The sequence below is a fragment of the Zosterops lateralis genome (genome assembly GCF_965231275.1).
Source record: "Zosterops lateralis genome assembly, chromosome: 4".
In the NCBI taxonomy this organism is placed as follows: Eukaryota; Metazoa; Chordata; class Aves; order Passeriformes; family Zosteropidae; genus Zosterops; species Zosterops lateralis.
The window spans coordinates 12,300,645-12,327,377 of record NC_139765.1 but is presented as its reverse complement, the minus strand read 5'-3'; the positions used below and the strand labels follow the sequence as shown (position 1 = coordinate 12,327,377).

At 43.0% G+C, this 26,733-nt stretch overlaps 1 protein-coding gene across 2 annotated transcripts in view; it reads left to right on the top strand.

Annotated features, from left to right (window-relative positions):
* STK38L (serine/threonine kinase 38 like) overlaps positions 1-25,561 on the top strand; it is a 45,404-nt gene extending 19,843 nt beyond the window's left edge. For both annotated transcript variants that reach the window (XM_083858837.1, XM_083858838.1), the window contains exons 2-14: positions 7,210-7,354; positions 9,106-9,157; positions 10,441-10,563; positions 11,124-11,207; positions 12,825-12,948; positions 13,491-13,645; positions 14,509-14,611; positions 15,222-15,283; positions 16,588-16,705; positions 16,883-17,006; positions 19,263-19,358; positions 20,265-20,356; positions 21,509-25,561. In XM_083858837.1, coding sequence (XP_083714963.1) covers positions 7,221-7,354; positions 9,106-9,157; positions 10,441-10,563; positions 11,124-11,207; positions 12,825-12,948; positions 13,491-13,645; positions 14,509-14,611; positions 15,222-15,283; positions 16,588-16,705; positions 16,883-17,006; positions 19,263-19,358; positions 20,265-20,356; positions 21,509-21,636 — 1,395 coding nt within the window. In that variant the 5' untranslated portion in view covers positions 7,210-7,220 and the 3' untranslated portion in view covers positions 21,637-25,561. The remainder of the gene's footprint in view (positions 1-7,209; positions 7,355-9,105; positions 9,158-10,440; positions 10,564-11,123; positions 11,208-12,824; positions 12,949-13,490; positions 13,646-14,508; positions 14,612-15,221; positions 15,284-16,587; positions 16,706-16,882; positions 17,007-19,262; positions 19,359-20,264; positions 20,357-21,508) is intronic.
* Positions 25,562-26,733: the final 1,172 nt, after the last annotated feature.

Here is a 26,733-nt window from a genome sequence, read left to right as displayed (position 1 = left end):
GGAGATGTTCCTGCTGTTTGGCAGAGGGATTTTTTGCCTGCTCTAATCAGAGCCCCACACTGCTATTTTTGAATGTTTTTAGGTTTAGGAATCTACCTCAAGGCAGGAAAGCACCTTCCTTCATCTTGAAAACATCTCTTTTGGGTACATTAAGATCTTCAGGGGTTTAGGGATTATGTTGGAGCTGGCTGCTGACACCTCAAAATGCTCTCTGAGTCTCGCTGTCCCCGGGTTTCCCTGGTGTCATCATCATTGCCACCATCACCACAGTGGCTGCAGAACTCGTGCAGTGTTTGCATCCCGAGTCCTGTGTGCCTGGCAGTGTCTCCCAGGGTTTTCTCACAGCCCTGGGGATCAGGGACTGGGAGTGTCGAGTCATGGAGCACTTTCTGCTTTTAGCTGGGGCTGTAACAGGCGCCTCACACAGATGCCCCATGGGGAAAGAATGACTGAAAATGGCTAAAACATTTGAGCATCTTTGGCTTTTAAATAGCAAAGCCTGTTCCAATGGGGCTAATTTTACCTGGTTTCTTAGTGGTGCTTTAAATAGAACAAATATAACTAATTCTGTAACTTTAAAGTAACAAAACTTACTCAACGTTGGGGAAGGAAAGCTGAAGGAGATGAAGTAAATAAACAAGATAAATGAAATGCTCAAGTGTCGGTGATGCCATGTTGCAGACTTATTTCATTTTCCCTTCCCAAAGGGAGACTTGTAAAAACTGAAGGATGTCAGAAGGATCTGGTCATGGCAATAATGTTGAAGAAGAATCTGCACGTGAAATATCTGATTTGTTTTATTTGGCAGGGAATGTTGCTACCTTTAGGTAACAAATTAAATAAACAGGGACTTTTGAATGGTGATATTACTGAAAACATGAATTATGGAGGAATGAAATATTTATTTTTCTGTCTGAAACATACCCCAGAGCAGTGCTTGGCAAACATGCTGATCTGATAATTATGAACCTCAGTAAGAGCAGCTAGCATCATCCTGAGGCTGGAATGGGATTATTAGGTCAAAACCTATTGAGCTGAAGGGTTTTTTTGTTGACATGAGTGAACTTTAGACAAGGTTCTGTTCTAAGCACAGAAAGCTGCATTTCTGCAAAAAATACTAAGATCACACCCCAAGAGTTAAAAAATACCAGCCCGTGATTGACATAGATGGGACTAGTGGGGTTTTCTTGTCAGCTTGCTGCTCAGAGACTTCAGGGTCCTGTCAAGTTTTAGGTGTTTCTGGAGGTTAATTGAGGAAAAAAAAAATTGGATTTAAAGTGGTTTATAGAAGACAGAACCACCCTCCCTGCCCTGCCCCACCCTGTGCTGGGCTGCACCTAGGGCAGTAGAGGAGGGGGGATTCTGCCCCTCTGTCCCGCTCTGCTGAGATTCCCCCCTGCAGGGCTGCATCCAGCCCTGGGCCCAGCACAGGAAGGACAGGGAGCTGCTGGAGCCAGGCCAGAGCAGGGACACCAAGGGCATCAGAGGGATGGAGCAGCTCTGCTGGGAGGAAAGGCTCAGGGAATTGGGATTGTTCAGCCTGGAGAGGAGAAGGCCTTGGGGTGACCACATTGTGGCCTTGCAGTGCCTGAAGGGAACCCACAGGAAAGATGGAGAGAGACTCTTGACAAGGGGCTGGAGTGACAGGACAAGGGGAAAGGGCTTCACACTGACAGAGAGGAGGTTTAGATGGGATGTGAGGATGAAATTCTTTACTCTGAGGGTGGTGAGGCCCTGGCACAGGTTGCCCAGGGAAGCTGTGGCTGCCCCATCCCTGGCAGTGTTCATGGCTGGATGGGGCTCTGAGCAACCTGAGATAGTGGCAGGTGTCCCTGCCCATGGCAGGGGGCTGTAACTGGATGATTTTCAAGGTCCCTTCCAGCCCAGGCCATTCTGTGATCCTCAGTATAAACTGGCTGGTGGAAATATGCACAGCACAGGTGCCAAACCTGTGCTAGCAGAAACTGTAGTACAGAAAGTCATTTTCCCTCTGGGCTGATGGTACTTTCTCCTTCTGTTCCCTCACTGGAACTATCAGCTGTTGTACAGCACGTTTATCTTTGTTCTCTGTTTGCTTGCCCCACATATGGGTGCTTGTCTCAGTAGCTGCTCAGAATATGTCCCACCACATCATCCTGCTGAGCCTTGGGCTGTGTTTTTCATTTGTCTGGCCCTGCCCACTGCCCCTTGGTGTGAATCATGCTGTTATTTGTGTATGGTGGGATGGTTTTTTTCAGTTTTATATATATCCTGTTTCTCTTTAGGAGAATCCAAACAATTTGGAGACGGCAGGGCTGGCGCTTGTGCTCGAAGCTTTGCCGTGTCTGTGCTGCTTTCCTAGATAGCACCTCATTTTAAAAATATAATCCTTGACATTTTTTGAATATAATCCTTGTCAGCCGTGGGTTTTAGTGCCCAGCTTGGTGGAGCTGCTGGGCTGTGTTGTCTGGAAGGAGCCAAGCAGAATCTGCTCTCACTTCTCACCCAGAAGAACCCAGCTCTGGGCACAGTGGTGAAAGCTAGAATTTCTGAAGGTACCCACTTTATTGTGCTCTATTGTGTTTGCTTCATCTCTCTTCTCTTTTACTTCCTAATTCTTGAAAAATGCCCTTCGTATACTTCATTTCAGGAGCAAGTTCAATGTCATGCTCAAACAGTGGGAATTTTGAAAGGCAGAAATATGTTTTGGTATCTGTCTTATCCAGAGGCTTCGATTCAAGAGGCAAATTCTCTTGGAATGTTAATAAATGGAAACTTCATAAAACTTGGCAGTTTTTACTGTAATAGCAAACTGCCTTCCTAACTGCTGGGCTTTAGGGGTATGCTTGGGTGGATAAATTAAAATTATTATCAGTCTTTCTGTGAATTGGTGTCATTTTGGAGGGACGATTGCTCTTCCCTATCCTGCTGAACGTGTGTGTAGCTTGATATTGTAAATCCAAATTGGAGACCCCGCAGCATCCTTTTGTCATGTGGGAAAAGGATGTTTTTCTCTGGCAGAATTGGATGTGGGGTTTGCTCCCTAACTTAAATACTCACTGAGTCCTGATTAAATTTATTCTAGGGCTACTGTATAGCTACTACACACATAGCTTCAAAAAGAAAAATGATGGTTCCATTGTGTGACTCAGGTTCAGATTAGTTTGATAGTATAGAACCAGCCTGATTTGGTATATCCTGTGGCTTTTCTTACTGACCCAGCTGTGCCAGAGACTTGCCTGTGTAGGGGGGTTGGATTCTATCTTCTTATCCCTTCCTGATTAGAAAGTGATCCCACAAAGGGCTGTGTTTAAGGGTAGAGCAAAGTGCTGTGTTTCAGTTCTCCATTTGCTTTGATTCCTTCCATCTCTCCTCTTTGGAGTTGCTGCAGCAGGTGGGATTGGATGCTTCAGTGATTTTTGCACTCATTAAGAAGAGATGTAATCCAATAGTTTAATGAAAACATTAATAACAGGCTGTGGGAGCTGCCAAGAGGTGCCCCAGAGAGGATGTGGGGTTTGGAGTTACCAGTGGTGTAGCAGAATCTGGGTGTGGGAGTTTAAATGGTAGAAACTCCAGGCAAACAGATGCAGAGTTTGATTTAGAGCTATTGTGACAAATGGGAGTGCAGACTGAAGTTGTAGTCAATGCTGCTTGGCCTTTCTCTGCTTCCCAGTCAGGAAAGATCTAGGAACAAAAAGGTCAAATGTATATTTTGATTAGGCAACATTTTTCTCCTAGGAGGGAGAGGACCCTTCCAAATGACATATTCTATTCAGTGATGGATCAGGAGAGACTTGCTTCCAGACATCTCTTGAAAACTCCAGTTCAGTAGCATTTGGTTGCTCTCCCCCTTCTGTAGCTGGTTCCTGCTCTCCCTCATCCTTCAGGGACATCCCTCTTCTCCTCCTGTCTGTGCTGTTCTCCCTCCTGCCTCTGGTGGCAAGATTTTCCCTGGCTGCTGCACATCCATAACTCCTTATCCCTGTGCTGCAGGTGCCGAGCTGGCATCAGGAGAGCTCAGGCTGGGATTTGAGCCATCCCTGCGGGAGGCAGGGGCTCATTTCCTGGGCCAGGCAGCACATATGGCATCTCTGGTCCCGCGGGCTCAGCGCCTCCTGTCGATTCCATCCGTTTGATGTCTTTCTTCCTCACGCTTGGGGATGTTCCAGGCCCTTCAGAAAGATCCCACAATGCCGGAGGAGTTCTGGCTCAACATGGCCAGCTGGTTAAATATGACCTTCTTCATGGTCCAGGGAGCCTAAAGTAATTCCGGTGATGCAGCAGGAGTGGAATGGTTCCACTATGGAAGTGGCACGAATTTGGGTGAACTGTAGGCTTGTGAGGGCATTTCCAAGAATTATGGGTGGCACCTTTTCAAAGCATTCCCGTTAATGTGGTGAGGTCAGAATAAGGAGTGTGCTGTCAATAAAAGGTCCTATTTTGGAGCTCCTTCCTTCCTGCCCCCATCCCTCTGCATCATTTGTTTTTAAAGGTCATGCTTAAGGACTATACTTGGTGACTCCAAGCTGAATATTTTGTCTGGGATGTGGATTTGTGCTGTGTGTGGAGGCTCCTTAGTGGAAGCAGAGACACAGGAGGAAAAAGGCTGAAGAGGTTTTCTTGGCTGTGAGTTCACGTAGGATTTTGTGGGATATCTCTCGCCTCCTGCCAGGTCTGTGCTATTTTTCATTCGCTTTGGGGACTCTGGAGAGCTTGAGGCTTGTCGTGGTTTTACAAATATTTTCTTTGTGGTGGTTTTGGGTGGTTTTTTTCCCCACAGTGGCAGAGTTACCTGGGCACACTCATCTGTATTTCCCTCCTGTGAAGTATGTGAGGGCCAGCCCTGCGGTTCTTAGTCTGGGGTGCCAGTGCTGGAATTGGGATCTCCTTTTTACAAGTTTCATGGAGCTCAATGACTTGGATTTGCTGGCTGGCAGTGCCTGCATTTGTGAGTGTAGAGCATGGGGAAAACAAATGAAGAGGAAATCAAGTTGCAGCATTGTTTTATCCTACCAGGAAAACAAGACGTGCAAAGGAGAAATATCCAGTGTGAGAGTGTGCCCGCCCTACCTTAAGTAAAGGTTAATCCATTTCAAGCCTGGGTTAATGCTGCTCTATCCTGATGTTCCAAAATTATCAGAAGGCAGGTTTTTGCTCTGTTAGGTCATTTCTTGAAATAACTTATCACAGATGCCAATGTGTGGTCAGCAGTTGCTCTGTTTGATTTGCTCTTATCAACTGTTTTGTGTTTATCGTTTCCCTCCTATTGAGGGAAAAAGTGTAAAGTAAATTGTACAACAAACACAACAGTGAGATCAGTGCTAAGTTCTCCCAGCCTTTGGAGACGCATCCAGCACGAGGGATGTCTCTGTGTGAAAAACAGAACTGCCTAATTTTTAGTAAACACTAGCAGAAATTGACAGGTCTCATCTTTCTTTAGTAGAAAACTGTAGGGGATAAAAGATTAATTAAAAAATAGAAATATTGGCATACTTTGAAGCAGCTGTAGTGCTATTAAAACCTCTTTGTGCCTTTATTGAGAGATATATTTTTATTCTCATAATTCTGGTGTCTTGTGCACTTTAAACAGCTAAAATAATATCTACATGATGCTATAAAACGCCTTTATTTGCAACACAGCAGCTGCGTTTCTGGCAACAAATATCCTATTGTCACATCAGATCCCATGAAAAATCCACAGGCTAAAATCCCACCCTCTCAGAGTGCAGCAGGCAGAATAAAAATCAAGAGCCTGGAGCAGAGTTCAGCAATCCTCCTACCCCAGTGTGGACGTGCGAGTTTTCTTCTGTTTGAAACCCCTAATCAGTTCACCTTAAAAGCTATTAGGATCTGCTTAAATTAAGCCTAATGTGGGATTTGTCTTCTGCACAAGCCTCTGGTGAAATGGAAGGATTAAGTAAATAATAAAAAGGAAGCCCAGTGCCTGAAGGGAACCCACAGGAAAGATGCAGAAAGACTCTTGACAAGGGCCTGGAGTGACAGGACAAGGGGGAAAGGCTTCACACTGACAAAGAGATTTAGATTGGATATAAGAAGGAATTCTTTACTCTGAGGGTGGTGAGGCCCTGGCACAGGTTGCCCAGAGAAGCTGTGGCTGCCCCATCCCTGGCAGTGTCCAAGGCCAGAAGGGGCCCTGAGCAACCTGAGATAGTGGAATGTGTCCCTGCCCATGGCAGGGGAGTGGAGAACACGGTATTTGAGGTCCCTTCCAACCCAGGCCATTCCATGGTTCTGTGATGTATACTTCTGTGTAATTTTTCAAAACTAACCTCAAAACAACCTGACCAAATGAGAGTGGGGCTGAGGTGCTGCTTTTCATGCTTTTCTTCCACGAGGCTCTCCTAAAGTGCCTCAACCCACTTCCAGGCAGGGCATGCATCTTAGAACAAACTGTACTGTAGTTCTGGTTTTTTTTATTCTTCCCTGGCTTTCCTGGATCAGCTGCAGAGCACTCAGAGCTGCCCTGAGATGTCTTTTTTCCAGCATTAAAAAGTGTTCCAGTACATCCAGGTTTTTTGGGTTCAGGATGAAAGCTCCCAAGGAGAGCAACCTTTCTTCTTGCTTTCTCTCTTCATTCTTCCCAGTTTTTAGGTGCCCAGTGACCATGTACCCTGAGCCATAAGTACCACCTGGCCACGTGTAACTTTGTGGAGCAGCTCTAAAATTCAAATATATTTGATGGTTATCTTATCCTTGAAATAACTTCTCCTCTGGACTGGGGTTAGGGGTTGGTCCATTTGATGTCTCATTTTATCCCATCCTTTTTTTAAAACACTTAGAATTTTTGGAGAAATTGTCACAGAGTTGTGACAAGTCCACCTCTGGGAGCTGCCTGATCCTTCTCTCTCCTTCCCCTTTTCCTTTTCCCTCCCCTAGGCTGGGCCCAGGTCTGCCAGAGGGACATTTTCCTTATTTGTGGACAAGCACAGCTGGGTTAGCTGCCCGGAGCATGCAGTGCTCTTTGCTATGATTCACTCTCTGTTTTGCCAACATGTTGTTATTTTAGAGTGGGTAGCACATTCTCCTGCTATCTTGGGATGATTTTATAAGGCAGCTTTAATAGGGTTTCTTATATCTAAAGAGCAGTGCTTTTACTCTGAATTCTGGAGAGCCTAAGAATTTGGAGATGGAGGGTGGGAAAGAGGAATATATATTTCTCTAATTTTCTTTTTGAAGTGAGTAATGATTTGACCTGCTCTGTTCCAGTACATGTTACCATGGCGATGACTGCAGGGACTACAACATCCTTTCCCATGAGTAACCACACCCGGGAGAGAGTGACGGTGGCCAAACTCACGCTGGAGAACTTCTACAGCAACCTAATTATACAGCACGAGGAGAGGGAAACCAGGTACTGCCTCTGCTTCCTCTCTCCCCTCTGCAGCTTTTCAGGCTGTTTGTTCAAGGGCACTTCAATCCCCAGGGATGGGGCAGCTCTGGAAAGTTTCTCTTTATGTGATGGCAGGGAATGAATTCCTAGAGGGCACAGGCTGTCTTTGGGGGGACCTGTGAACATCCCAGTCACTGAGTGATCAAGGAGCTCCGCTTCTGATTTTTTTCATGCAATTTACCTCCTCATCATTCACGCTGGGAAGCTGCTCTGTGCAGGGTGTTATTTTGCAGTACATGGGAGGTTTCTCCTTCTGTGTGAGGTTGGTGACCTCTGATCCCTCTGGATGTGCCCCAGGGAATGAACTCTGCAGAGCTGTGGAGGGGTGGGAGCTTGGTCTGGGGTAAGGCACTGGCTTGTGTTGTCTGTTCCTGCTCTGCACCATGGAGCCCATGATAAGACTCCCAAACCCTGCAGGAGGGAGTGTATAGGACATAGGGAACAGGACTGAGAGGTGTTTGATGGAGTAAGGAAAGGAGGAAAAGAGCTGGCATGGAAATAAGGGGCAGCAAAGAAATAAGGGGTTCATGGTGGAGGGTTTGAGAGGCTCTCAGGTGGGCAGGATGACTTTTGGGGATAATGTAATCCCCATCTGTAAATTCTGCTTGGGTGGTGCTGCCTTGTACTCCTTGCATGGTGTAGGGGATGGTCATCACCACTCAGCTTCTCCCAGCAGTGCCCAGTCCTGTCTCTGAGGTGGTGAAGTGCCACTTGAATTAGGTGTCAAAGCACCAAGTGTTTGATTATAATGAATGTTGTGTTGGATAGTCATTAGTGTGTGAAATTATCATTTGCCTGGTAATATGTTTTTAATTGAAGAGTTTTCAGTCAAGCAGCAGGGTTTCTCTCTTCATCATATTTAGTCATTATTCCATGTAATGAAGTTGCTTCTAGTTAGGAGAATTGACTGTCTATCAGGGGCCTGTAATTTAGAGCATGCTGCTGTACTTCCCAAAGTGCAGAAAGGCACCAGCAGCTTGGCTTCAAGTCTTTGAGTTCTTGCCTGCTGCAAGGGGGTAACCAGCCTTCAGAAAGCTGCACCCTGGCAGCTGTAAAAGAGCATTCTTTGGGTGGACAGAAAGGAGTCCTGCGGCCACATTGCCATGTGCTGACTCCCTGCCACATGTGGGGTATTCCTAAGCTTTGCTCCCCACTCAGAGCCTCCCAGCCTGGCATGGCACCAGTGGAAGAGTTGGATGGAGCTGTGAGCCCTGGCCTGGGCAGGACACTGGAAGGGAGAGGATGGTGAATCCACCATCAGAGTTTAGTTGGCAGGGGAGGAAGGGGGACAAGATGAGGGGGAGGTGGTCACACAGAGGGGATGGAAGCTGGAGCTGACTGACATGTGGGAGATGAAGCTGAGATAGAAATGGTGAAAAAATCCATTTTTATTCTGGTTTGTAATCCTAACTGATAAAAACAGCCTTAATTCAACAAGATATAATCACTCTAATGACATACTTTGTCATGTATGTTTAATGCCTGATTCTGCAAGTACACAAGCATATGCTTAAATTTGCTTCTGCATTTTCCTCAGCTTTGTTCACAAATGAGTAACTGGGTGGAGCAGGGCTGTCTGCCTTTAAATTTCCATTTGAGGCAAATTCTTCAGTATTTGGAGGATGTGAAGCAAAGGTGTTGACTTGCTGTGGTGTTACGTTTGGTTTTAATAAATAATAAAAGGTGCAATCCCCTCTTTCTCTCCTTGGCAGGCAGAAGAAGCTGGAAGTGGCTATGGAAGAGGAAGGCCTTGCAGATGAGGAGGTAAATACTGCTTAAGTAACCTTACAAACTGCTTTGCTTTTGTCCCAGTGCTTCAAATGGGCATTTGAAGAACTCACAGAAACATCAGCCAGCACGACTGAAGGTTTTAGTTTGCACATGAATGTTGCCCCTGTTAATAACCTGTTTATTAGAGAAGCTGGGAATATGCTTGACTGATACTTGCAACAGCTATCCAAGGCTTTTCATGCTACCTGTAGTTCTTAAGAGACATGGCCACAGCAAGTATCTAGCAAGCTTTCCAAAGATTAAAACTGTTTGCTGTTGTATTTGGCAAGAAAAAAGCAGTGGCCTGGCATTAGAAGTGGGTAGAAAGCAAAATGCTGAACCATTTTTTCTTGATTTAAACAATAAGCCATCACACCTTTGTTCTGTTTGGATACAGATGAGGAGGGATCTCAGTCTGGTTGCCACCTCTCAGAGTTTTGGTCAATAAGTTGCTTTACTGAGGTCCATTATACCATGTCTGCCTTCAGCATAGGCTGGGAAATAAGTAGGAAGAGTGTCTCATTCCTTTTGGAGATTTTGTGGCTGCTGTAACTCCTGAGAAGTGGGAAAATGTGGGTGTGTATTGCCATCTTGTGGCGTTAAAGGATGCTGTAATCCCAGTATGGAGTCTGGCAGGTGCCTGATCTGGGAACCTCCTCAGCCGTCTTCGAGATCTCAGCATCTTTGGGAGCAGCATTTGTCTTCTCTCGGGGTGAATCCCGGTGACATTTCCATCAGACCAAATAGATGATGGAATTTGGACAGATGTTTATTTCAGAATTGAGTGCTTGCCTGCCATGAACCAAATGGATTTTGTGGTAGATCTGTAACCAGGGCCTCTGCTGCTTGCTAAGCTCCTTGTTGCCTGTCATCACTCTTTTTGATGGGGTACAAGTTTCAGCTTTTATTGATCCTTCACACTGCCCAAAATGAAGAGTCCTTCCCTCATGCAGTGACATTGGCCTTGGGACTGATACACTTTGTTTGAACCAGTATGATAGTTTTTCTTCATTATTTTCCTCTTTTTTTTTTTTTTAAATAACTAAGTAATAAAAATAAAATACCACCACCCACCAAAAAAAGATGAAACTGTGCCTGAGGCTTCTATAGAAAAGACCATACTTGAGGATCACACTTGGAGAAATTCAGAAAGAAATGTAAAAGGAGAAGTCTTTCTCCTGTTGGGATTGCAGAGACGAACTTCCCAGGGAGGGAGGGTGCATGTCCTGACTCTCTACTGCCAAACAAGTGACAGATTGCTGTGCCTGTGTCCCCAGAAAAAGCTGCGCCGGTCACAGCACGCTCGCAAGGAAACAGAGTTCCTGCGCCTCAAGAGGACCAGGCTTGGCTTGGATGACTTCGAGTCTTTGAAAGTCATAGGAAGAGGAGCATTTGGAGAGGTTTGTGGCATTATTGCTTGAACAGGAGATTGAAATGGAATTGACCACTGTAAGGAAACATTCTAATTACAGTTTAATGAATTGTTTTATTGCAGAATGGCAGCTATTTGGGCCATTCTCCAAGTGTGATAACTCTACTGATTAATCACATGCATTGATTTCCCAAGGCTTCTGGAAAGATGCTTAGTTTTCCATGGCTGCCCACACTGATGTTGCCCACATGGCCCTCTAAATTACGGATTTGCAGTGGCACAGCTCCTCTTGATAAAACCCCCTTTCCGCCCTGTGTCGCATCAGTTATTTCTCCTGCTGAATTTTAACCTACGTAGTCCAGCCTACCTGGAATTCACTGTGCCTGCTGGCTTTTCCTAAAACAAAAACTCTTCCTCACTAATGTTAGTGTTGTACATGGTGCAGAATAATTCTTTTTTCAATGTTTAACATATGTAAGTGTGCTTTTAAATATTTAACGAGAGAACTTTTCCATGTCTGACAATTGGGAGCTTTCCAGTGGATTCCTGAGACAGAGAAGGCTGACTGGGTTCTTTCTCTTGGTAAAGGTTCGCCTCGTTCAGAAGAAGGATACAGGTCACATTTATGCGATGAAGATACTGAGAAAAGCAGATATGCTGGAGAAAGAGCAGGTTTGTGATCTATACAACCCCTAAATCTCAAATTTGCCCTGTCTAGAAAATGCTTTCCACCTCTGAAAGCCGCTGCAATGGTCTGGCAGTCCAGAGGGCCTGTGGCATTGCTACCACAGCACAAAAGCAGCAGAAGTTAGAAAATAAGGTCATGTAACTTCATTGACAACCCATTTAGAATAGTGACAAAGATTTTATTTTTCTCCCCTTATCGACACGGACCTTATAGTATTGAATGTGTAGAACTGCATTTGAAGGAAAAGTTCTGGAAAATAATCCTGTCCCAAAGTAAAAATGGAGGTATTCAATGTTTTCTTTTAAAGAAAACCAGCAGAAATCACATTGTTCATCAGCTTTGTATTCCTTGGATTTGCCTTATAGTTGGGTCTAATCTTGCTGGGGAGGTTTTTGCTTTGATTTTGTTAGTTTGGTTTGGTTTTTGCTTTTACCTTTTAGCTATCAATTCACTGTCAGGACACAGCAAGTACTTTAGCAACACAAAGCAAAGAAATCAAGAGTAGGTGTCTCAAGAGATGAAAGAGGACTTTTTTCATACTAGTTAAAACCTTACCCATCATTTGCACAGCATTTCCCTGCAGTAGTGGTATTTTTTTTTTCCTGGCACAGATTATTATGTCTCTTGCAGCCCATGCCCTGAATTTATGGAACCAGAGGAGCAGCAGGGTGTGCAGAGCAGCCAGGATTTGTGTGGTGCTGCCCCCATTTCAGAACCTGATGTGGGAAGGAGTCTGAGCTGATGCTCTACATTCAGTTTGGGACAGTGATCTTCCCTGGAGAGTGTTTGTCTGCTGGAATTGTCATTGCATGGCTTGTTCCATGGAGAGCAAGAGGACACACATGAAAAAAAGAGAAATCTTCTAGTATTTTTTTTTCCCCCAAGCCTGGTAGCACCTGGGAGAAATCCTGGCTATTTTTAAGCAAGGTTTTCATGTTGTATTTTAGAGCTGGATTGAGGAGTGGAGGGTGGAAAGAAATACTTTCTAATGAGACCAAATAAAGCCAGATAAAGATAAATCCCAGTTGGAGTGTCCCCTGCAGAGGGAGAACCTTTGCCCTATGCAACCCCCTGACAAGATTCATGTGAAGATGTTCCTCACCAGTACAACTGGGGAACAGATGCAGAAGAACTGTTTGCTGCTTCTCTTACAGCAGTCAGGAAATATTTTTACATGCATATGTCTTTAATTTTTCCTCCAGGATAAGAATGCATTGTAGTGAAAACACACACCACTTCTCCAATCTCCCTTATTCTTCATTTCCAGCAAATTATGGGGTAACTGCTTTCCATATATTTTCCAGAGCCTTAGCTGGAACTGGAATATCCTGAGCAAGGTCAGATATTCCTGAACTCACTTGCACTTTTTCCACCAGCTTTGTCAGTTCTTTCAAACAAACAGAACCAGCTTAACAAGCTGTGCTTTGTGTTTCTAGAGAAACCCTAGGATCTTAAAAAAAACAAAAAGGAAAATATGAGTATGGAAAGAGCTAGAAAAATATTTCCTTTGCTAAAAGTCATGAAAATATGCTGTAGGGCTGTGATGTACTTTGTTGAAATATTTCAATATTTGCCCAATAAAAATATTTTAAAAATTTTAGGTGGCCCATATCAGAGCAGAAAGAGATATTTTGGTTGAAGCAGATGGAGCCTGGGTAGTGAAAATGTTTTACAGTTTCCAGGATAAGAGGAACCTTTACCTGATCATGGAGTTTTTACCTGGAGGTAAGCTGGGTGCTGTGGCATCAGGTGATGCAGGTACTTCTTCCTTAGCTTTTGCTGGCAGCTGTATAAAATATTAGAAACAAACACGTTGTATAATTTGTGAAAATAAAACTGTTAACGCTCTTTTAAATTAAGTTCCAATCATGTGACCATTCCTGATTTTTAGGGGAAGGAAAAAGGTTGAAGGGGTATTAAATAGGCTTGAATTAAATAATTATTCTAATAGAAATTTCTGCTTTTACAACTGAAGCTGTTAACAGTAATAACAAAACAGAAGAAAAGCCCTTTTGCAAACAGTTTGTGCAATAAATTTAACGTGTGTAAAAATCCACTCTGTTTTCCTGGGCCGTTCAATTAAAAGTCCTGCTTAGGATTTTCAGCTAAAAAAGTAAGTTGGGTTTGTAGGTCCTTGCAGTAATAGTTTTATGATTAGTAACTGTAAGGCCATTACAAGGTTAAATTTAGATTCTACTGAGGTTTCTTACAGTTTTATGATTTAAAATGTGCTGATCCCTAAGGTGTATTTTCTTTTCTTTGATGAGGTGACATGATGACCTTACTAATGAAGAAGGACACTTTATCAGAGGAGGAGACCCAGTTTTACATTTCTGAGACAGTGTTGGCCATTGATGCCATTCACCAGCTGGGATTTATCCACAGGGACATCAAGCCAGACAATCTCCTGCTGGATGCCAAGGCATGTACTGGGCTCACCAACTGCTGATGCTTCCAAGATCCCAGGCACATCCTGCTGCTGAGCACTGGGAGCCACTGGTGCCACCCCAGAGGTTTAGATTGGCTGGAGGGAAGGCAGAGGGTGGCCACTGTATTTTCCTTAAAGCCAAATCTTAATCAAAAGTCTTTTAACCATTTTAAGGCAAGGCTTTTAAGGGAGAAAACCCACTCAGAGTGACCAGCTGATGATATTCATACACAATAAAAGGTGGTACCCTTCCTTTCCTGCATCTTGAAGTAGCTGTGGACAATTCAGACAATGCTAAGTGCTCAATTCCTACAGTTACATTTATTTCATCACCCACTCACCTGTGGAAACTCCCTCAGTTAGACTGACCATTCTGGCCACGAAATGCACCCAGTAAGCATCACCAAATCAGGGAATTATCTAGGCTGGAGAAGATCTTTAAGATCATGGAGGCCAGGCATTATCACAGCATGCACAGGTCTGTCAGGTTTGATGGGTTCTGTCTGCACTGATGTCTGGAAACCTGATTAAAGCCAAGGTTACCATCAAAACAAAGCAAAGGAATTTTGTCCTGGAGGCTTTCTCAGTCACAGTGGTATCCAGTTAAAACAAAACCAGCCAAAGTAGCTGCTGCCCTCAACTGTTGAGAAATTGTAGATACAACCATTCCTGGGAGGCCATAGCCTGTTGGAGAGAAAATAGACCCTTCCAGTACACCAACGTTTCTCTGTTTCCCTGCTTGTCCTGTGCCAGTCCATCATGGCCTGAGAGGGCATGTGAAGTGATTGAAACTCTTTTCTTTTACCAAGCACTACCTATCTAAATAATGGTTTCATGTTCTCTGATTATTTTTTTAGGGTCATGTAAAGCTGTCTGATTTTGGGCTCTGCACAGGTTTAAAGAAAGCCCACAGAACAGAGTTCTACAGGAACCTCACACACAACCCACCAAGTGACTTCTGTGAGTATGAGCTGTCCTAGTTTAACATGTAAATGGTCTTGAGCTGCAGCTGTACCTTGTACCTGTGTTTCTGCTGGGATAAGCAAGATGGGGCAGGCTGATTGCATTTAACTGGAAAACTGGAAATGCTTGTTCCCTGGGTCATGGAAGCATTTCAGAGACAAGAAATGATGATTTCTGCATTGGTCATGTATTTTTGCACATTCATACACAGATATGAATACACATTACATAATGTATTTATATTTTAATGTATTTTTCATAATGTCAGTGAAGTTACAGAACTGCTCTTTCAGGAGGGACATGGGTTCCATGTGCTAAAGGACTGAAGTCAGTGACAGTCTCATTAAACTTTTCAGAAGATGATCTAAAAATTTTAGCAAGTTCTAATTTTGAATTGCTGGTATATGTCCTACTTACACGAATTTCAGCTGTGCATTGGACAGTAGTTATCTTCATGTTCCCATTTTCAGTTATAGTAAAGTATTTGTTTCTAGACTAAAGGATTCTAAATACACAAAACAGTTATTTAAAACTGAAGCCTTATAAATCTTTTTTCTCTTCATTCTCACACATGCATTTGTTATTTAATAACTACTTTGTAAATTAGCATTTCAGAATATGAACTCAAAGAGGAAAGCAGAAACATGGAAGAAGAACAGGCGACAGCTGGTGAGTTAATTAAATAATGTATAATTCTTGTTTTGCTTTTAAACTATTTACAGAAAGTATTAAATTAAAACTCCTGGTTTGTAAAACCTGCAAGGCCCTCATATGTGGCTCTCTACAAGCTCTCAAAATCACAAATAGAAGGGAGTCCAGATTGGAATAGCAAGACTCTGCTCTTCTCTGTGCCTTTGTTTGCCTTGTGAGCATCTGGCCCAACCCCGTGGCCAAGGTGTGTCTGGAGCCCTCTGAGCACAGAGCTGGTGTGGGCATTGTGGACTCCTGGCTCTGGTTCCTGCAGCTCAGGCACAAGCAGATGTGTGGTTGCAGCATTCCTGTTCAGAGAATTGTGGGGAGCTCCCATTCTGCTCCAAACCCAGCCTGGGTTTGTGATGAGGAGTGGTCATAGAACAGGGGGACTTGTGGCACGAACTGAACCAAAGCAAAGTGTCTGTCAGCCATGGGATTTCAAACTTCTATCCCTGCCCATGATTTTCACCAAAAAACTTTGGCTGTCAAATTTTGCAACCTTTTATTTTTCCACACCTTCTTTAAAAACTGATCTACTGCAGTATTCCCCAAAAGTTTTAGGGTGGTCTCTTCTTTCCTCATGAGACAAAATGAGGTTAAATTGCAGCCACCATGGTGCCTCATGGGGCTGTATTTCACAGCCTTATTCCAGCCTGGAATTAGATCCCTAAAAAGACTTTATCTCAAGTCCAGTAAAGGCTGGTGTGGCAGAAGTGTGTGTTGAAGAACAGTCCCACAGAGAGAATAAAAGGCCAAAATGACAACTTGCATCAACACTGTTGGAAAAGGAGCCATGTTTTTGTTTTCCATTGGTTCTATCCTAAATCTTTTGGGTCTGTTTGATCAAACAAAGTGTTTCTTTATGGTCAGACAAATAAAAGTAAAATATTTTTGTGGAAAAACTGTTTTTGGGGGACTTTTTAGGCCTTTAAGGGTTTTTTTTTGTTGGATTTTGGGTTTTTTCCTCTGCCCAGAACTTCTTGGGTATTTTTGTAATGCAGCTACCTGAAACTTTAACTAAGATGACCTTCTGATATTGCAGTTGCAATAGTCTATGATTTCATCACATTTAAGAGGATAATTTCCTTATTTTTTAGGTCCTCTATGTTTATTAATATAAAAGAAAAATAATCTTGATATTTCACTTCCTGTGAATTCTCAAATTAAGCATTCTTGCTCACCCAAACAACAAGATTCTGTGTGTAAATCCCCAGGAAAAGGTATTGCAAAGTGTAAAACCACTGTATTTCTCTTTTAAAGAGATGATTTCTTTTTTCCAGGCATATTCTACTGTGGGAACCCCAGACTATATTGCTCCAGAAGTGTTTATGCAGACTGGGTACAACAAGCTGTGTGACTGGTGGTCCTTGGGAGTGATTATGTATGAAATGCTAATAGGTATGTTAAAAACCCCAGCTTAAGAGTTGTTCAAAGGTAACAGGTTCCTTTTATTCAGAAGAGAAAACCTCTGGCTAATACGTGTTGTTAAATTTGGGAGCCCCAGTGACAAAAGCAGAGGCCCAGGTCACTGCTCTCCTGGAAGAAGTTTATTAATTTTTTTATTTGTTTGTGCAGGGTATCCACCTTTCTGCTCAGAAACACCACAAGAGACATACAGGAAAGTTATGAACTGGAAAGAAACATTGGTCTTTCCTCCAGAGGTTCCCATTTCAGAGAAAGCAAAGGATTTAATTCTAAGGTCAGTAAGAAAAACCCAGTTCTGGCCCCTTGCCCAGCCGGGGTCATCTTCCATCACAGTGAATTCCTGTTCTGTGTGAAGGAAGCTTTATGTTGGAGGAAAGGCTGGTTTCTTCTGTCACCATCCTTGATGGATATTTTCTCTTTTTCCCTTTGCCATTTGTTTAACATGAAGGAATAAGCTGGCATGATCTTGATTTGTACCAAGGTATAAGGAGAAACAGAGCAGACCAAAAATAAAGTGATCAACACAGATTTTTTTTCTTCTCAGAGGAGGCAAGAAAATAACTGCTCACCAGCATTTAATGCACTGAACAGAAATTTTGGGGTATTTTGGATTTATTCACTTCTTTCAAAACCTCAGTTTTTAGTTTGCATTGAGATTTTTGGGATTCTTTTGGTGACAAGGTCAGGTAGAAATGCTCTCTTGTCCTGGGAGGGTTTGGGGGGCACACTGGTTTTGGGTCTGATATTTTTTCCTTTTTTTTTTCCTTTTCAAAGCTAAGGTTATAGCCTTACACAATTTTGTTGCAGGCAAAAAGGGGAATGTACTTCACAAAACTAGAATTTATTATTAGCTCCAGCAGTGCTCCAGTAACCTACAGAAATATAACAAACAGTTATCCTGCATCCAGCTAGTGATACTAACAGCTCAAATAATTGAATTGTTGCTAACCCTCATGAATAAGGCTGTGTAAAACAGTTATATTGCATTTTCAGTATCTATTTCTCTACTGTTCTGCTCAACCTTTCTTGTCAGCATCCCAAGTTTTTTGCTGAACAGAGTGCAGCATTACTGCTGAGGATTTATTCCTCCTCAATCCTGGCTGTTTTTGGGAAATTTTTAGAGATTTCAGTGAGAATTTTGGAGATTTCAGTGTATTTTGTTAGCATGTCTGGCTCACGCATCTACTTACACAACGACTACTTGAATTTATCAGTTTGCCTCCACAAGGAAAAGGGTTTATATTGGGGTAAAGCATTTTAGTTGTAATTAATCTATTAAAATGAGGCTGAAACAGATTGGACAACAAAACTACCTGGGCATTTTGGGTACTTTGTCCATTACAGTTTGGACAAGTTGGGCAACATGTTTTAGCTTACAGGGAGATGCAGACAAAACTAAAGGGTTATGGATAGAGATAAATCCAAACTAAAATAAGCTCAAGTTCAGACAAAGCCTGACAAATCCTGTGGCTGAGTGTCGTTACAGGGTTTGAGGTCTGTTGTTAGTTCTTGGCACCACCCAGACTGCCAGGCTGCAATACAAATACAGGCAGGTTTTCTTCCCCACTGACACCCAACTACAAGCAAAAGAATGTTAATTTATAATTGGAGACAGTTGATAGCCTAACCTGCTGTGCTACACATGCAGAAGATGGCTGGGGTTTAATGAATTCCTAGGCAAATGTTGGTATTCCCATCTCCTGGATGAGATAATTGACAGGCTTTTCCCATCCAGAGGAGAAGGGGCAACCTCTGCTGCTCCCTGGAACAAAGCCCTGAGGTCACTGAGTTGCTGTCAGAGAGCTTCCACCTCCCTGTTCTCCTTCTTTAGGATTTTAGGCTTTTCCTGTCTGGCCTACTGGAGCAGGTAACAGTCCTCATCTCACCAATCCTGTCTCTGTCTCCAATTTCACCTTTTTCTTCCTGCTATTTCATGGCTGCTTCTCATAAACTGACAATTTCTCTTGGGGTCTGAGCTGAGGTTATGCAGCAGGGCTGTATCAAAAACAGGCCCTGGGTCTTTGTACCACCTGCACATCTGAGGAGAGGGAAAGGGGGAGAATAGGGCCATGGTATGTTTGGAATGGGCTGGCTCACTGGGATTCCAAAATATGACATGAGAGAGCAGTCCTGATTTACTAAGTATATCTATTCTTCTTAGTTTGACTTTGAAACAGGGATGTTTAAGTAGTTGAGAACATGCCAGAGGAGTTCTCAGTAGTAGGGATTTAAGCCTCCATTCCAAACTGATCTTACAAGACCAGAGTATGCAGCAGCTTTTCACAAACCTGGAAGATGGAGATGCAGCAAGAAAAGGTTTCAGTTATTGGCATCATAGCTTTTTGTTTAAGGATTTAACAATGTTCTGCTTCTACTATTTCCCTTCTCTCCTAGAGGCAATGGGCTGCTTTGATGCTACTCCAACTGATGGAACAATTTGACAGAACTTCTCAAAATTCATGATACTGGACACTGTTGCTTCTGTTTGAATTTAGTGTAACATTCCCTTTGTTTTTTTCCTCTTTTCCAGGTTTTGTATCGACTCAGAAAATAGAATTGGTAGCAATGGAGTAGAGGAAATAAAAAGTCATCCATTTTTTGAAGGAGTAGACTGGGGACATATCAGGTATGTATATACACACGTTTTACAGGGAGAATGAAAACCTTGAAAGCAAGAATTTCATGTAGTGTGATGTCAAGGACAATTATTTCCAATTTGTCTTTCATTTTGAAAGGCAGCTACTGCCTATAGCCTGTAGGCTGTAGATGGGTGACACTGAAGGTTTCCAGGCCTTGCTGACATTCAAAGAAATTATTAGAGTTTAACTGTCTTGAGATACCTTAGATTGCTCCAGAATGCCCAGAATGGAAAGAAATTGTTGTAGGGTGTCTGTGGATTTAATTGTAAGTGTAGTAATTAGAACTGTGGTAAGTTTACAGGTGTAAACCACTGCCTTTCCCACAGTGCTGTGTCTCAGTGTGAACGTTTTGGTGGCACAGATTCCTGGGGCAGTTTGAAAAGCCACCTTAAAACTCCTTCAAAGGCTCCCTGACTGTGGAGGTGCTGAAGCAGAGCCAGCCTGGTTTGGGAGAGAGATGCTGAGTGTCACAAAGAGGAGCTACAGTCCAGAGGTTTTGGATGAGGTCCAGGCTGATAAGCACAGGAGTTGTAAAGCTCTGGGTGCAAGTGCAATCCTGCTGGGCTGGGTTTGTGAAACAGGGTAACCACAGTGGTGGCTGGTGACAAGATCACAGTGATAGCTGTGTGGCAGATAAGTGTGGGATGCTCTCTCACTTTATGGGAAAATGATGTTTGCCCCAAGCCTGCCAGGAAGACACTAATGGGGATAGGGAACCAAACAATCTCCCAATGGTGTCAGCAAACAAGAGTCAGATTCATCTGTAATGCACTCAGTGGAACCCTTGTGCTCTGCATTAAGGGAAATTGTCAGTGTAAAAAGCTAAGTTAAAACTGGAACTTAATGTCACATTTCCCAATATTCACTCTGCTGGCATTTATTTTTATTTGCAGGGAAAGACCAGCTGCAATCCCTATAGAAATCAAAAGTATTGATGATACTTCCAACTTTGATGAGTTTCCTGAATCGGACATTTTACAGCCAGGTGAGAATGCCATTGTGAATTCTAAATCTCTATGACGTGCCAGAACACTGCACAGATGCCTTTGTTGTTGTTGCTTATATTAATTTTTCTGATGCTCCAATCAGGTTAGTCTCTATGTTTTCTTTGAAGTATGAGTGTAAACCTGTGATCTCTCATAGCTGCAAAACCCAGAGATTTTAAGAGTCGAGCCATTGATAGAAATGGTTTGCACAGGTAGTGAGCACAGAAAGCAGTGGAGTTTTCTGCCAGGCTCTCTGTCTAACCACATTCTGGTAAAACATCATGCATTGATTTGCTTTTCATCTTCAGTGATTTTTGAGGTTTGTGCCAAACATAATTTTTGAGATATTTGTGGGTAAGAATTTTCAGATAGTTGTTTGCTTAACACAATAATTCATGAACCTGAATCCTGAATGGTTCTGTAAATCACTTCAGGGTTTTTTTCACTTGTTGATTTCTCTTAGCAAGTTACAGGAAATTTTCATATGTGAAAGGCTTGGTTCTGTGACAATACAAATAGTCCCAGGTCCCACTGTTTTCAGTTACTTGAAGATTGGCAGATGTTTAACAGTGATTAATTGCTGTCTGCTAAGTGAAGCTGTGTTAACAGCCATAAGAATTATCCAAAAGCTGTTGATTAGTTTTTTTTCTGAAATGGCTTTTATTTACTGGTGAGGAATTTGTCCTTTTGATACAAAGCAGCCCATCTCTAGTGCCTAAGCTGGTTAAGTCCATATTTGGACAGTGCCAAGAACATTTTTATTATTTTGGCGTTTCAGACCCACTGAAAATGGTACTGTACATGTAGATACCTAAAAATCAGAACATCAGAAATGTCACGGGGTTTGTAACTGTGTATCCTGTGGGTGTCTTAGAGGCTTCTGTCAAGGTATGGAAATCTGGTAAAGGTAATTTTAAAAAAGGCAAAACAAAGCCCCTTTTTCCCCTTCAGAGTTCTATCCTGAAGTTATAACTCAGACCATTGACAAAAGACAACTGACCTGATTAGAAACAGGATTTCTTCCAGGAGTTTCTGCTGACTAAGGAAATAAGAGTTCAGAGCTGTTCAGCTCTGTGAAAAGTCCTCTCAAAAGCAGCCTTAAAAGGGTTTAACTGTTTTAATGTGTGTTTGCTTTTGTTTCTGAATTCTAGTGCCAAACACGACGGAACCTGACTACAAATCCAAAGACTGGGTTTTCCTCAATTACACCTACAAGAGGTTTGAAGGGCTCACCCAACGTGGCTCCATCCCTTCCTACATGAAAGCTGGGAAGTTGTGAAGCAGAACACAACCCCCCAAAGGAGATAGCAAACACAAACCTCAGGTAGCTGCATCACCAGGCCCGCTTGGCGTTAGTTATCAACACATCGACTCTGGTGCGCATCGATTTCACACGGAAATTCTACAGGATTAGGATTTCTAAGACTACTACAGGAATTAGTTGGCAGTGCCAGCTGGCTTTTTTTTCCTTTCTTTTTCTTTTTCTTTTTTTTTTTTAATATTTGAATATTTTTGTTAACTTTATTATACAAAGGTACTGGAATAAAAGGAACGTGCATCCCTTTTCCTGCACTGCCTACGTGTGGATAACGGTTAATTATGCCTCTCTGTACTGTGGCTTTGTTTGTACTGTAAACCATCTATTCCACCCAGGAGGGAAACATCATTTGATGCAGCATTGTTGTACTGCTCACCTGGTGGGGTTTAGATATGCAGTATAAAGAAAACTGTCCACATTTGCAAACCTCTCTGAGCAGTTACTCAAGGGTGTTCCATTTGTGGTCTGCAGATCTCCCATGAGTGTAGCACATGGAATTATTTTAAATAGCAGTGTCCTCTGGGCCTCCTTATGTCCTGTGTGGCCTCTCTTGCCCCCAGTGCAGGACTTTATCAGCCTTTTATCATTATCCCTTTTGTCCCTCTTCCCACAGTGGCAGTGAGGCAGTCCCTGTGATCTGTTTAGTGATATTTCTGCTTTAAAGGATGGTTGGCTGTTAGTATTGCTGTTAGAGGTGATGATGCCTACTGGCAATTTCAGAAGAAAAAAGGAATCTGAATAAAAAGTATCAATATTTTTAGCAGAAGGGAAACGTTCTGATACGAAGTTTTGAGGAGGTGGTGGAGTTTCCAAGACTGCATTCCTGCCTCTGCTCTAAAGCAGATCATCTTTGAGCTGCTCATAATTCAAACATTCTCTTCTTTCTGTGCAAAATGTGTTCTGGAGGAGTGATCAGATTGTTCTTTTTCTGTTTTTTTCCTCCCTGAGCAGCTGCAGGCAGAAGGGATCCTGCTCTAACCTCTCCAGAATTGCAGCCTCTGGTCACGTAGAGGAAATGGAGTGTCTCACTACACTCAGACTCTCCAGTGGGCTCCTTTTCTTCCAGGATCTCCACCTGGCTTGGCCATGGGATTAGAAGGGATAAACTGAGCCTGCAGCCCAATTTCCAGGGATCACCTAAATGTTCTTGTGGCCAGTCTGCAGGATGGTGACATCCTGACAGCTGAGCCAGGTCTCCTTTCCCCAGGCAGAGGAACCAGAAGCAGAAATACTTCCACGTGCAGGCTCTGGTTTTATATACCAGCTCAGCAGCAGTTCAGGACTGAGTTGCACTCCCTGAGTAGTTTGCAGTTTCCTGGTCACTGATGACTTTCTCTGCCTGTACTCACAGCTTATCTGCAGGGCTTTGAATCTGTCACAGTACAGCAGAGATCTCTGCTGTCACTTTCTAGTCAAAAGAGATGTACAGCAATGAACAATTCCCCAGTGGCTGACCAAGCAGAGTCACTGCTGATGTCTCCCTCCTCTGCACACCAGTGAAAGGCACCCTAAAACCTCTGCTCTGACTGGAGCACAGAATGTTTTGGTATACAGCAGGAAAGATTCCACTGGACAGACTTTTGCAGCAATATGGAAGCTTACTGTTATAAAGCCATTAGAGAAATATTTATTGCTGTTAGGCACTGTGGTATCAGCTGTTCTGAATTATTTGTATGCTCTGAAAAACATACTGGGATGTTCATCTGTTGCATAAGAGCCCATTTGCCAGCAAGATTTCCGTGCATCAGTGCCTGTGATGGGCAGGTAGTCTGCCCTGATGCAGCCTTTCCTCCATGCTTTTGTCTCCCTTGAAGCATCTAATATCTGTTATTTATACCAAACAGTTTTAGTCTTCAGCTCCTCCAAGAGGAGCAGCCAGTGCCTGAGGCCCATCCAGTGTTCTATCAGAGCAAAGCTAAGCTGAACTTCTGCCTTGAATGCTGGACTGAGGTGGGAACAGCTCCTTGATCTCCCAGATTTGCTTCCCAGACCTTACACTAATTAACATCCCTGTACTGCTGTTGGGGCAAGGTCCTTAAAAATTCTCCAGTGTTGTTCTTAGCCTTGTCAGTGTACTGAGGTTCAACCTCTGGCCATCCAAAGGCTGTACAAAAACAATAACTCACTTAAATCCACCTTTCAGGCATCATTCTGCCAGTGCCCCAACAGCTCCTGGGGCTTCTCAGGAAAGGAAATGCCTTTCCTAAGGCCTTGACTCCAACAGGGAAGCTCAGGCAGAAAAAAAAAATCCTGGGATGCAAACTTGGCCTCAAAGGACACTGCTATTCAAAACAATTTTCTTTGGTTTTCATTTCCAGTCTCATCCATGGGGCACTGTGTGCACTGGAATTGGAATTCCTGCTAACACCACCTTTCAGAAGAGCACAGTAACCCCATTAACGTGACCTACAAAGAAGTCTTTGCTCAAACTTGTTGAGACAAGCTCAGTTTCATGGAAACTGCAAATGCTCAGTGATACTGGTGATTTTTTTTCCTGTGGGGCTTAGGGGAGGGCAGAGAAATACACACTTAATTTAAAGCTATCTATTAAACAACTATGTCTGTACATACTCACTGGTTTACAAACTTGGGAAAAAAGCTCAACCCTTCTATTTGCAACACTAAAGATAATACTAATTTAAAACTGCAGATGATTAATCATATCAGTGCTCACATAGGAGTTATATCCATAAGGAAACAGCCTGCAGCCTATCTAGCATAAACTCCTGTATTGTGATAGTTGACTTTTTAAATTTTTTTTTGTAAACATAGCATTATTTTAATCAGTAAGTCAAGTTAAACAATATTAACTACTGCTTTTAGGATGATAGGGTTTTTTTAAAAGGTGAAACTGTGACACTGTAATGGATTAAAGAGAACAGCAGGTTACTCTACACTGGCTTTCAAAAAAAATGGAAGTGCAACATATCTTTAATTTTGTTATTTCTGTCTGATTCCTTTGGATGGTTGAGTGTTTTCCTTTGGCAATTTTAGTAACTGTGCCATTTATTTTTCTTATTCTTGGAGTACCAAAGATCCTGAAATGGCTTGATGATTGCAACCATGTGAAAATTTATTTTCTGGAAGTGTGTTTTGTTAAACTTTTGTTAAAACGTGAAATTGTGTATGCAGATTGTTATCAGAGGTTTGCTGGGTCGTTTGCCTATTCCGGCAGGGAAAACTTGAGTGCGTCGATGGAAGTGGAGAGCCTGAATCCAAATTCTGGATTGGAATTCCCTGAAAGTGGGGAGGAAGCTTGGATTGGGAACTGCAGCTGAGCTTTTGCACTTCGTTCCATCTCCAATCAGCATGAGTGAGTGGCCTTAGGTACAGGACATCAGCAGAGGTTGTCTTATGTGCAAAAGGAGTTAAAAAAAAAATTGCCAGCATTCAGAAATCAAATCTTGTTGACACTGCATTTGCACTGTTCAATTTGCCTTGCTGGAGAGTTACAGAAGTGTTATTTTTATAGGTCAATCGTTCCCCACCTGAGCCGTTGGAGACAGTCTGGGATAAGGGCACCTGCCGGGGGGAGCTCAGCCAGGGGGCACCAGGAATGGGCACCAGGAACAGCACACAGCTCTGCTGTCAGCTCCTTCCTCAGGGGTGACATTCCTCCTGTGCCCAGCAAGCAGGGAATGCTGCAGTCTAGCCCAGGTAATGCTTAGGAAGTGCTCTCACTTTCTCAGTAACACGAGCAAATACAGGCGTTGTAACACACTGCACCTTGTCCTTTTACTGTTGGGATCTCACAGCAGCTCGTTCTTGGAGTCAAAATGGCAACTGTTATATTTTTCCTAGACTGTTTCATTAGTTGTGGTTGGGAAAGTTACATAGAAGCATTATAAAAATTTATATGAGGCTTTTTACAGCATTTGAAAATAAAAGTAGCATTCTTTTTGTAAAGTTGCAGTTTTCATTTCTTTTATCTTGGTGTACCGGATTTTTCTTCCAGAATGGGAGACATCTAAGGAATTGAGATCCCATTTTGTGGATTCTCATCTTGAATTTCACAGACAATGAAGCATCCCAGTATTGTTACACTCAATCAGAAAGTAGAAAAAGCAAATATTGTTTGACTTGTCCCACCTGCAGTCACGTGAAGAAGCTACTTCTCAAATGGTTACTGATCTTCTCCGGAGTCTTACCTTCCCTATAGGCTGTAATTTTTCCAGGAAAGACTTCCAAGGGCAGTTGTGTCCTTTGATCCACTATAGAATCCTTTCTGTCCTACTGTTCTGCATTCCCTGCCAAGTTCAGAGCAGCAGAAGCAGTGAAAGTTGTGTAAGAAAAAGATCAGAGTGGAGCAGCTGAAAGCCAGGAGAAGAGAGCAGGCACTGCCTGGCCTTGTCTGGAGCCCTCCTGAGAAGAACAGGAGGCCTCCCTCCCTCCACTCCAGAATTTCTGCTCTCAGTAAAGGTAAAAATAAAACAGATTTTTTGCAAATTCTATTTAATAGGATCACCCTTTTCTTCCGTTGACACTGTACATGATTGTATGGCAGGGCTACACATCATAAGAAAATACAGGTTTAGTTCTTTACCTCCTTGCATTACCAAATCAGGTTTTCCTCAGAAAAAGCACTTGAATGGCAAATATGAAGGCTATGCCTTTAGCATGAATAAATCTCTTTTTAAATCTTAGTTTAGAGTTTATAAGACATACTGAGAATATCTATGTTTTTCATTTCTTTGTTCTTGTACAAAGTGTGCCTGGTACGTAAGCAAAACAATAATGCTTTGGGCAATAAAAGTCTTTTTCTGACAATCTTCCTAAGGAAGGAGAAGGGAGGAGTATCCTAAACAGTCTGTCTGTCGCGGGAGCGAGGACAATAGTGGCTCCCAGCTCTGGACTAGGCAAGGATATATTTGCAGTTCAGGAAGTGCTTAATGTATTTGGAAATGTAGAAGGCTGTCAGGCACTGGAAGGGGCTGCCCAGGGAGATTTGGAGTCCCCATCCCTGGAGGTTTTTAAGGAAGAACTGGACATGGCACTCAATGCTCTGGTCAGGGTGACAAGGTGGGGATCAGTCACAAGTTGGACCCAACAATCTTGGAG